This window comes from Schistocerca serialis, chromosome 11 (assembly GCF_023864345.2).
Source record: "Schistocerca serialis cubense isolate TAMUIC-IGC-003099 chromosome 11, iqSchSeri2.2, whole genome shotgun sequence".
Lineage (NCBI taxonomy): Eukaryota > Metazoa > Arthropoda > Insecta > Orthoptera > Acrididae > Schistocerca > Schistocerca serialis.
Genome location: NC_064648.1, coordinates 207,725,210 through 207,738,132, shown reverse-complemented (window position 1 = coordinate 207,738,132; position 12,923 = coordinate 207,725,210). Strand labels below are relative to the sequence as shown.

Here is a 12,923-nt window from a genome sequence, read left to right as displayed (position 1 = left end):
TGACTGACACGCGTAATTCTTTCGTCTTTTGTAGCATAAACCGCCCGTTTACAAATTGTAGTCCAACACAGATTACATAAAAACTGCTGTTACTATCCTTGGAAACGACGTGATATGTTGATTGTGCTGCAGTTTAGAATGACTTTAATGAAAGCTTGTAATTCATACTAAACTCAGTTTTTATCTAAAAAACGTATTCTTGCTTTAGCAGGAAATTTTGTTTGTGAGGTTGTTGACTTGTTTCATAAACGTAGCAAGTCTTATTCAGTTCATATACCTGATTTTCTGTAAGTAAATAAAAAATATTTTGCTGCAACTGCTGTGCTTTCGGGTCGAAAGAGTCACAGCTTTAAATGTTGTCAGTAAAATTGCTTCCAGTGCAACTGAAAAGGAAACACCTCCACAGAATCCCAGCAGAGATCCAAATGCTCCTGCACACCAAATTCGGTCTTAATACATAAACTTCGTACACCGGCTTTCATTTGCAGCATTTGCATCTAGCTTTGAAAGGGTCTACTCGGAAATTACTCCTTTTTTGCAATTGAGCCCTATTGTCCCAGTCGAGCAATATAGAAAATGTGGCAGCTGTCATCCATACTTACCTTGAAAGTCTGTATTGAGAAATAAAGCCAGACCTGTCACCAATATGTCTTTCAGCATAGCGCTTAAGTAAATAAACAGTTGCATTGGTTACAAAAGCAGCCACTAGTCATAACGAAATATTTTCCATATTAACATTCCCTCTTGTGTTTTGGCAATGGAGTCAAGAACATGCACACATGCATGCAGGCATAGATGCGAATATTCACACGCATGCACGCACAAACACACACACACATATACACACACAGGTATATGCCGAGGAAAGAATGCTACAATAAATAAAAACAAATATTTTCTACTTACATTAATTTTATTTGACAACCTGAAACTATTAACAAAATCAACAGCAAATACAGAAAGTCACAAAATTCACATCACAATCTTGCAAATGTAATTAAAATTATTGCCAAAATACAGAAACACAGCTGAATAACTAATAAGCAACACAAGCCAAATTTCTACAAACACCTGTCGGCATGGTTAATGCGGACTGATTGAAAGCATTAAATCACAGCACTAACAAGCATATATACTAAAAATGCAATTTTATAAACAAGATCAGATCACAATGCATAAAAATAATTAATAAAAGTCATAAATTACACTTCCAGGAAATAAATTGGTCATACACCATGACTATCTTTGTTTCTCAATAATGTTCTGACAAAAAAATAAATAAAATTTACATCCATTGTAGATCACTATAAATACTTACATTTGACTGCACAAAACGATTCCTATGTACATCATTAATTAGATTTTACCTCCAGCTTTCAAAAGAGCTCTTTTGGTACCACCTGCACTGAATTTATTTCATAACATAACCTTTGTGCTGATGCGAAAACCGAAACTGAAACTGACTATTCCCTAGTATTATGAAAGTAAATAATTTACATTATACAATCATGTAATAAAACTGACGCCACCAAAGCCCCATACAATTTCTGCAACCCTATAAATGTTACAATTCCAGTCACGTCCTTGAATTCACATTACTGTGCATATATCTGAATCTGCTTTAGATAATTTTTCTCTTTGAATGTTAAGGCAGCGAGTTAATTTTCGTGAAGTTCAAATTAACAGTTAACATTGAACATGACTTCTGCAAAAAGTAACACAAAGCAAAGCTAACGACATTATATTACAATAATTAAGCAAAAAATGAGAAGCCATTATGGTCTAAGAACAAAAAATAATGATAATTACAAAAATAATATTTTATAATCGTAGGAACTAATTGCATAAATGATATGTTTTGAAGCCTCTCTCTATATTTTTTTCATTTTTTCAGTGTAGTATCTTATTAAATGGGAGAGGCATTCAAAATTAAATTTCTCTGAGTAGCACCTTTATGCACGGAACACACAAAGGTGATCCTATTTTATTACAATAATTGCCTAAACAATGAGAATCCAATGTAGGTATAAGAGCAAGAAGTAATGAATTTAAATCACATATGATGATTTATATTAACAGGAACTAATTGTAAAATTACTTGCTTCAAAGCCTCTCTCTAGATTTTTATATTTTCTGTTGGAGAAATTTAAATTTCTTGGTGCACCATGTTCGTGCATGAGAAGCTAAAGATAGATAATCTTGTTGTTACAATAATTAGATAAACAATGAGAAGCAGCAATGGTACACGAGAGAAACGACTCTATAGCCACGCACAGTAATTAATTTTATGAATTACTCATCTTGAAGCCTGTCTTTACATTGTCATCTTTTCTGTGCAGACTCCAGACAATAAATTGGAGAGATTTAAATTTCTCAGTGCAGCATGTTTGTGCATGAAAAGCAAAATAAAGCTAATCCTGTTAAATTACAATAATTAGTCAAACAATGAGAAGTAACTATGGTGTGACAGAAATAACTAACAATAATAATGGTAAAAAAATAAGGGAATTGAATTTATAGTCACACAAAGGAATTAATTTTATAAATTACTTATCTCGAAGACTCTCTTGGCATTATCGTTTCAGTGCTGACAGTTCTTACTAAAGCGGAGAACTACGAAATTTAAATTTCTCAGTATATCTTTGTGCGTGAAGAGTAGAAAGCTAATCAGATTAAATAACAGTAATTAAAAAACGAGAAGCAACTACAGTCTAAGAGGAACAAACAAAAAATTCAAAAAATTAGAACGCAAATCAATCAATTTATGATCATATTAGTTAATTGTACAAAATTATTTGTTCCGAAGCCTCTCCTTGTATTTTTAGCTTCTTTCAGGGGAAGAGTCTACTTACTGAATTATTCCCGTCTGGCACTTTTCTTTTTTTTTTTTTTTTTGTGAAAGCTCTTAGCACATAAACTGTAAACAGATGTGCTGAATAAGAGTATTGAGAGGCTCTCGGATCGTTAGAAACACAAAAAACAACACGAGAATAATTAGTTACAATGCACATTCTAGGAACTACGTGCAGCATAATTGAAAAACTACAAACACAGAGTGAAGAATGTAGGACGGAGCCTACAGAAGAGACGGTCCCTAGTACTGCTGCAGGCACGGCAGGTCTATGACAGACCTGAGCGCCGCGTCGACGTAGCGCTGGTGCGCGATGGCGCGCTTGCTGTCTCGGGAGTCCATCCCCACGTAGAAGCTGCCGCACCCGGCGGCCGGGCCCGGCTCGGGCGCGACCGGCGGGGAATTCTCCTTGCGGTCGCACTTGGGGCGCGCCGGCCCGTTGCTCAGATTGTGGTTCTTCCTGGAGAAGATGACCCAGCGCAGGTCGCTCTCGTGCTGCTCCCGGCTAGAGAAGACGACGCGCCTCAGCCTAGCGTTGTAAACCGCCGGTGGACTTCCGACGCCGGCCATCCGTTTAACGGTACTACACCTTGCAAAGAGAAGAAAGCGAAATAAAAACCACTTCTCGACTCCCTCACTGCTTTTACTAAGCATACTAGGAAATGAAACTTCCTGGCAGATCAAAACTGTGTGCCGGACCGAGACTCCAACTCCGGACCTTTGCATTTTCTGGGCAAGTGCTCTACCAACTGAGCTACCCAAGCACGATTCACGCCCCGTCCTCACAGCTTTACTTCTGCCAGTACCTCGTCTCGTACATTCCAAACTTCACTGAAGCTCTCCTGCGAACCTTGCAGAACTAACACTCCTGAAAGAATGGCTATAGCGGAGACATGGCTTAGCCACAGCCTGGGGGATGTTTCCAGAATGAGATTTTCACTCTGCAGCGGAGTGTGCGCTGATATGGAACTTCCTGGAAGATTAAAACAGTGTGCCCGCGAACGGCATAGGTCCCGAGTTCGAGTCTCGGTCCACCACACAGCTTTAATCTGCCAGGAAGTTTCATATCTGCGCACACTCCGCTGTAGAGTGAAAATGGTTCAAATGGCTCTGAGCACCATGGAACTTAACATCTGAGGTCATCAGTCCCCTAGAACTTAGAACTATCTAAACCTAACTAACCTAAGGACATCACACACATCCATGCCCGAGGCAGGATTCGAACCCGCGACCGTAGCAGTCGCGCGGTTCCGGACTGAGCGCCTAGAACCGCTAGACCACCGCGGCCGGCCCGCTGTAGAGCGAAAATTTCATTCTAGAAACGTCCCCCACGCTGTGGCTAAGCCATGTCTCCGCAATATCCTTTCTTCCAGGAGTGGTAGTTCTGCAAGGTTTGCAGGAGAGCTTCTGTAAAGTTTGGAATGTAGGAGACGAAGTACTGGCAGAAGTAAAGCTGCGAGGACGCGGTATAAGTCGTGCTTGGGTAGCTCAGTTGGTAGAGAACTTGCCCGCCAAAGGCAAAGGTCCCGAGTTCGAGTCTTGGTCCGGCACACAATTTTAATCTGCCAGGAAGTTTCATATCAGCGCACACTCCGCTGTAGAATGATAATCACATTCTGTAAACATCCCACAGGCTGTGGCTAAGCCATGTCTCCGCAATATCCTTTCTTCCAGATGTGCTAGTTCTGCAACGTTCGTAGGAGAGCTTCTGTTAAGTTTGGAAGGTAGGAGACGAGGTACTGGCAGAAGTAAAGCTGTGAGGACAGGGGAGTGAGTCGTGCTTGGGTAGCTCAGTTGGTAGAGAACTTGGCCGCAAAAGGCAAAGGTCCGGAGTTCGAGTCTCGGTCCGGCACACAGTTTTAATCTGCCAGGAAGTTTCATATCAGCGTACACCACGCTGTACAGCGAAAATTTCATTCTACATACTAGGAAAGTTTTGCAATGCAGTTTCATTTTGTTGATTTTTTCGAACTAATATCTGCCATACAGAATACACCTCTCCGTCCTCCGAAACCAATCCCTAAACCAGTTCTCTCAAGTTTCTGTACGCCTGTAGGAAGTAAGGCACATTTATGTCCCAAGCCCTCGGGAGGTCCTCATCACTTGAAAACGGTTCAAATGGCTGTGAGCACTATGGGACTTAACTTCTGAGGTCATCAGTCCCCTAGAACTTAGAACTACTTAAACCTAACTAACCTAAGGGCATCACACACATCCATGCCCAAGACAGGATTCGAACCTGCGACCGTAACGGTCGCGCGGTTCCGGAGTGAAGCGCCTTTAACCGCACGGCCACTTCGGCCGGCCAGCACTTACAATCGTCGTGAGGCATAATTATAATTAAAAAGACGTTATCTGACATCTTGTTTTGGTTGTATGGCATCGCCAACCCAAGGAAGTTTCGTCAGCTGGGGAAACAAAACACGAAATGTGAAACGTGAACCAGCCGTCTACAACGTGCTGACATGAGGAAAGTTTCCAACCGATTTCTCATACATAAATAGCAGTTGACCGGCGTTGCCTGGTGAAACGTTGTTGTGATGCCTCGTGTAAGGAGGAGAAATGCGTACCATCATGGTTCAGACTTTGATAAAGGCCTATCGCGATTGCGGTTTATCGTATCGCGACATTGCTGCTCGCGTTGGTCGAGATCCCATGACTGTTAGCAGAATATGGATTCGGTGGGTTCAGGAGGGTAATACGGAACGCCGTGCTGGATCCCAACGGCCTCGTATCACTAGCAGTCGAGATGACAGGCATCTTATCCGCACGGCTGTAATGGATCGTGCAGCCACGCCTCGATCCCTGAGTCAACAGATGGGGACGTTTGAAAGACAACAACGATCTGCACGAACAGTTCGACGACGTTTACAGGAGCACGGACTATCAGCTCTGAGACCATGGCTGCGGTTACCCTTGACGCTGCATCACAGACGGGAGCGCCTGCGATGGTGTACTCGACGACGAACCTGGGTGCACTAATGGCAAAACGTCACTTTTTTCGGATGAATCCAGGTTCTATTTACAGCATAATGATGGTCGCATCCGTGTTTGGCGACATCGCGTTGAACGCACATTGGAAGCGTGTATTCGTCATTGCCATACTGGCGTTATCACCCGGTGTGGGGGTATGGGGTGCCATTGGTTACACATCTCGGTCACCTCTTGTTCCATAATGCTCAGAGCCATTTGAACCATTTTTTGAACCTCTTGTTCGCACTGACGGCACTTTGAACAGTGGAGGTTGCATTTCAGGTATGCTATGACCCGTGGCTCTACCCTTCATTCGATCCTTGGGAAACCCTACATTTGAGCAGGATAATGCACGACCGCATGTTGCAGATACTGTACGGGCCTTTCTGGATACAGAAAATGTTCGACTGCTGCCCTGGCCAGCACATTCGCGAGATCCATCACCAACTGAAAACGTCTGGCTCGTCGCAATACGCCAGTCATTACTCTCGATGAACTGTGGTATCGTGTTGAAGCTGCATGGGCAGCTGTACCTGTACACGCCATCCAAGCTCTGTCTGACTCAATGCCCAGGCGTATCGAGGTCGTTATTACGGCCAGTGGTGGTTGTTCTGGGTAGTGATTTCTCAGGATTTATGCACCCAAATTGCATGAAAATGTAATCACATGTCAGTTCTAGTATTATATACTTGTCCAATGAATGCCCGTTTATCACCTGCATTTCTTCTTGGTGTAGCAATTTTAATGGCCAGTAGTGTAGTGGTGCGATGTGGACACACATCACCGTGTGCAAGAGTCATTTCTCCAAAGCACTGGTCTATGCTTAAACCACGCGCGAAGTTGTACTGCAAAACTGCCCGAATCTCACTTTCGTGACTACGGTGCCTGTTATTTAACAACTGCGCCCACAGACCTTGCACAGCGGCCGCAATGCGAGTAAGAAGTATTCTTAGAAGACAGCAACAATCAGCTTCCTGCGACTTATTGTTGAAAAACTTTCCTATGTTTTTGTTTGCTTCCTCGAGCACTGAGCAGTGCGCTCTTTCAGCAGATCCGACAAGCCAAAAGCGCCAAAATCTAAAGTGGAGAGGGTGAGGGAAAGAGAGAGAGAGAGAGAGAGAGAGAGATGGTGGTTATTGCTGAAACAACCGGTTTTCGACTCTATCCATCTATTTGAAAATGGTTCAAATGACTCTGAGCACTATGGGACTCAACACCTGAGGTCATCAGTCCCCTAGAACTTAGAACTACTTAAACCTAACCAACCTAAGGACAATACAAACATCCATGCCCGAGGCAGGATTCTAACCTGCGACCGTAGTGGTTCAGCGGTTCCAGACTGTAGCGCCTAGAACCGCTCGGCCACAAAGGCCGGCCGATGTATTTCATTGTCAATTTAATCTAACTGTTAAAACTGCTCAAAATAACCGACTTTCATGCTTTTATTCGTACTAGTATCGCCTGTGGTCGGAATTCGACCAGCTGCGTCAGCGGACCTGATCTGTGATGGCAAACGCCGTGTATCTTAAAGTGTCTGAAATTTTAGCCGCAAAACTGATCCGTGGCAAATGCTACTTTGTAGCTACGTGTATTCTTGAAGTACTTCTTCGATTTCTCTTTAACTGTTCGATGGTATGAAGGGAGTCTTCGATACACTGCGTTAAGAAATAAATTTGTGTTATCGGCGGCAAATTTTTTCCCTTATGTCAACACGACGTGAATGCCACTGCATGGCTTAAAGTCACCTCAGATGCGAAGTGATTTGTATTACAAAATCTTCACTGTGAATTCGTGAAACCGCAATTACAGTTCTCAGAATTATTAGGAATTTTGTTCAGTGCACATTTAAATCTATCTTTCGGAACGACAACAGAATTATCGTTATCAACATCTGCATTATTCCTACTACTTTCTCTACGCAAAAATTGTCTCTCTCTAGCTCTTCGTCTTTCAGTCCGACCCGTTAATGTTTTTCTTTGAGGTATAGCTTATTAAAACATAGTTTCCTTATAATAAGGGACGTTGTGTCTACTCCAAATGAAGATACCGAAAATTAGGAACATTCTAAATTTTATGGTGACGGCGGCAAACGAAAACAGAGTTGGCTCCATTTAGTCTTAGACCAAAGCAAGTGAAAAAACGACGCTAATAAAAGTTTGTCGTCCGCGACGGGTTCGTTACTACGTTTCGTGTTCTACTGCCGACGTCAACGACGCAGCACTTGCGACAACGTAGATGTGCGATATGCGCGTGTTACTGCAAATGAACTATCTGCAACATTTAAACATGAACGTCCCTAGAATGCGACTTCACGAAACGTGACTTTCGTGCGTCGTTTCTGCCATAACACCTGATCATTACACGTGGTAGAAGTTCGTGGCAATGTCAGGAAACTTTCTCATATCTGTGTCTACTCCTTTTTACTTTTCCGAATGGCTAGATATACACACGATTTTTTCTTTTGTGCACATGTACGCCAACTTTCCTTTGGAATTATATAACATTCATTGGCTAGCTTGTATAATTAATTTTAAAAATCGGTACTTCAATTTTCGACGCTCACGTATTAATATTACAGTGATCGCCAAATAAAATAAATGCACTAGCATTGTAAATGTCCACACTGATGTTACTTTCTCTACGGAAAAATTGTATCTGTCTAGCTCCGAGTCTTTCACGCGGATCTGTTAGCATTCTCCTTCTAGGCCTACCCTAAAAGAAATATACAGGGCTATTACAAATGATTTAAGCGCTTTCATAAATTCACTGTAGCTCCATTCATTCACATATGGTCACGACACACTACAGATACGTAGAAAAACTCATAAAGTTTTGTTCGGCTGAAGCCGCACTTCAGGTTTCTGCCGCCAGAGCGTTCGAGAGCGCAGTGAGACAAAATGGCGACAGGAGCCGAGAAAGCGTATGTCGTGCTTGAAATGCACTCACATCAATCAGTCATAACAGTGCAACGACACTTCAGGACGAAGTTCAACAAAGATCCACCAACTGCTAACTCCATTCGGCGATGGCATGCGCAGTTTAAAGCTTCTGGATGCCTCTGTAAGGGGAAATCAACGGGTCGGCCTGCAGTGAGCGAAGAAACGGTTGAACGCGTGCGGGCAAGTTTCACGCGTAGGCCGCGGAAGTCGACGAATAAAGCAAGCAGGGAGCTAAACGTACCACAGCCGACGGTTTGGAAAATCTTACGGAAAAGGCTAAAGCAGAAGCCTTACCGTTTACAATTGCTACAAGCCCTGACACCCGATGACAAAGTCAAACGCCTTGAATTTTCGGCGCGGTTGCAACAGCTCATGGAAGAGGATGCGTTCAGTGCGAAACTTGTTTTTAGTGATGCAACATTTTTTCTTAAGGGTGAAGTGAACAGACACAATGTGCGAATCTGGGCGGTAGAGAATCTTCACGCATTGGTGCAGCAAATTCGCAATTCACCAAAAGTTAACGTGTTTTGTGCAATCTCACGGTTTAAAGTTTACGGCCCCTTTTTCTTCTGCGAAAAAAACGTTACAGGACACGTGTATCTGGACATGCTGGAAAATTGGCTCATGCCACAACTGGAGACCGACAGCGCCGACTTCATCTTTCAACAGGATGGTGCTCCACCGCACTACCATCGTGATGTTCGGCATTTCTCAAACAGGAGATTGGAAAACCGATGGATCGGTCGTGGTGGAGATCATGATCAGCAATTCGTGTCATGGCCTCCACGCTCTCCCGGCTTAACCCCATGTGATTTCTTTCTGTGGGGTTATGTGAAAGATTCAGTGTTTAAACCTCCTCTACCAAGAAACGTGCCAGAACTGCGAGCTCGCATCAACGATGCTTTCGAACTCATCGATGGGGACATGCTGCGCCGAGTGTAGGAGGAATTTGATTATCGGCTTGATGTCTGCCGAATCACTAAAGGGGCACATATCGAACATTTGTGAATGCCTAAAAAAACTTTTTGAGTTTTTGTATGTGTGTGCAAAGCATTGTGAAAATATCTCAAATAATAAAGTTATTGTAGAGCTGTGAAATCGCTTCAATCATTTGTAATAACCCTGTAGTTTACACAAAGTCGTAGTTATTCAAAATAAAGAAATTAAAAATTAGAAACTTACTACAAATTTTCTGGTAACGGCAGCAAATGACCACACAGTTACTCTTGCAGAAAACCAAGCGAAATAACGGCGGCAATATACAACGTTGTTTACAGCCCTCGTGACTACGATACGATGATTGTCACTGCTGACAACATTAACAAATCTAGCCAGTTGTCGCATTGTAGCTGCCCGATAATGCATGTTTCACCGCAAATGAACCACGTAAACATGAAAGACCCTAGCATGATACTTCAGCATGATATTTCAGGAAATGTTGTTCCTTGTGATGTCATTTCTACCGTGGTACCTGATCGGTGCCGAGGGCAGAGGTTGGTAGCTCTTCAATTTTCGATGTTCGGGTATTGGAGACTTTAATGCGTGAAAGAGAATGTAGCATCAGTGTTATGAATGTCAAAGCTTATACTTCATTTTACCACTCTCAATAGCTGCATACACACATTATTTTTTTCTTTGTGCACATCGCGGCAAAGTACCTTTTGAATTATATAAGGAGCACTGACCTGGTACAGTTAATATTAAAAATCTGTACTTAAATATTAAAAATCATCAATTTTCGTCTTCACTTATTAATATTATGATTACTTGCTGTAGTAAACAGAGGAATCGAAGGAAGATTGAAAAAAAAAATGTACTCAATTTCAATAAACAGATTCAAAATATTAAATTAAGCAGACAAATAAAAGAAAACTTAATCTGTTCATGTTTTGCTGCTTTTTTCGAAAAGCGACATTTATTTGATTACCACAAAAAAATCATCAGTATTTTCCTATCCATTTTTTTAAAACTCTGCTCAAAAATCATGTTGCAATTGGGGAACATACCATTATTTGTCCATCCTCAAAGGCTACATACAGGTAACGGCATTTTACGTAGACACAGGCAATAAAATAGCTACATTTTACTTGTAAAGTATGAATGAATTGTTAAGTTTTAAGTTTTGTCCTTATATGATGTCACAAGTTTGTTGTGCTTCCTGCCACATTTAACCTTTTATAGCAAATTTAGGATTGTACATCAATCATACAGCACTTTGTAAATCCTCATTTTCTGGAAGTGCCATTGTCGGTGATGACGCTTGAGTGTTTGCATACGACTCGGAAATCAAGTGCTACAGCATTAAATGACACACTCCAAGCAAATCATAGATCAAATGCATGCTGATTTGCTTTTCTGATAGCCACGATATCGTTCATAATGAGTTTGTTCCTCTAGGTCGAAGGCTTAATCAACACTTTTACTCAGATGTTTGTTGGTCAGAAATCAAACGCACGTACACACTATGTCATCAAAAGTATCCGGACACCCCCAAAGCATATGTTTTCCATATTAGGTGCATTGTGCTGCCACCTACTACCAGGTACCCGATATCAGCGACCTCAGTAGTCATTAGACATCGTGCGACAGCAGAATGCGGCGCTCCACGGAACTCATGGACTTCGAACGTGGTCAGGTGATTGGGTGTCACTTGTCTCATACGTCTGTACGCGAGATTTCCACACTCCTAAACATCCCTAGCTCCACTGTTTCCGATGTGATAGTGAAGTGGAAACGTGAAGGGACACGTACAGCACAAAAGCGAACAGTCCGACTTCGTCTGTTGGCTGACAGAGACCGCCGACGTTTGGCGAGCGTCGTAATGTGTAATAGGCAGACATGTATCCAGACCATCACACAGGAATTCCAAACTGCATCAGGATGCGCTGCAAGTACTATGACAATTAGGTGTGAGGTGAGAAAACTTAGATTTCCTGGTCGAGCGGCTGCTCATAAGCCACACATCACGCCGGTAAATGCCAAACGACGCCTCGGTTGGTGTGAGCAGCGTAAACATTGGACGATTGAACAGTGGAAAAACATTGCGTGGAGTGACGAATCACGGTACACAGTGTTGCAATCCGATGACATGGTGTGGGTATGGCGAACGCCCGGTGAACGTCATCTGCCAGCGTGTGTAGTGCCAACAGTAAAATTCGGAGGCGGTGGTGTTACGGTGTGGTCGTGTTTTTCATGGAGGGGGCTTGCACCCCTTGTTTCGCGTAGCACTATCACTGCACAGGCCTACATTAATGTTTTAAGCACCTTCTAGCTTCCCACTGTTGAAGAGCAATTCGCGGATGGCGGTTGCATCTTTCAACACGATCGAGCACTAGTTCATAATGCGCGATCTGTGGCGGAGTGGTTACACGACAATAACATCCCTGTAATGGACTGGCCTGCGCAGAGTCCTGACCTGAATACTACAGAATACCTTTTTTGGAACGCCGACTTCTTGCCAGGCCTCACCGACCGACATCGATACCTCTCCTCAGTGCAGCACTCCGTAAAGAATGGGTTGCCATTACCCAAGAAACCTTCCAGCAGCTGATTGAACGTATGCCTGCCGTCCGCTCTGGCCGAGAGGTTGTAAGCGCTTCAATCCGGTTGCTATGGTTGCAGGTTCGAATCCTGCCTTGGGCATGGATGTGTGTGATGTCCTTAGGTTTAATTAGTTCTAGGTCTAGGGGACTGATGACCTCTGATGTTAAGTCCCATAGTGCTTGGTGCCATTTGAACCAGTGGAAGCTCTCATTAAGGCTAAAGGTGGGCCAACAACATGTCAAATTCCAAATACTGATGGAGGGCATGACGAACTTCTACGTCATTTTCAGCCAGGTGTCCGGACACGTTTGATCACATAGTGTACTTGGAGTTATTTACTTGGAGTAAAGTCGGAAATACAGCTCTAAACAAAAAACCAAAATACAAGGAATAAACATCAAACGATCGAATTCAGCTACTCGTCCAAGGAACAAACAATGCACTTCACTGATCGGTCTCATGTTCCCACACAGCCCTCCCCGGAGCACCTGGACTGTAGGGGTACTTAAATCTGACTAGTCGTCCGGCTCTTCATGTGCCAGTGTGAGCACAGGTGTGATTGGTTGTTCTATAGTCGTCTGGCATCTTAGCGTTGTCTCTCCAGTTGGACTGGGTGT

At 43.0% G+C, this 12,923-nt stretch overlaps 1 protein-coding gene across 1 annotated transcript in view; it reads right to left on the bottom strand.

Moving 5' to 3' along the window:
* Positions 1-894: 894 nt before the first annotated feature.
* The window catches only part of LOC126426662 (serine/arginine repetitive matrix protein 2-like), a 288,117-nt gene continuing 276,088 nt past the window's right edge, over positions 895-12,923 (bottom strand). The window contains exon 23 of the mRNA XM_050088547.1: positions 895-3,440. Coding sequence (XP_049944504.1) covers positions 3,376-3,440 — 65 coding nt within the window. The 3' untranslated portion in view covers positions 895-3,375. The remainder of the gene's footprint in view (positions 3,441-12,923) is intronic.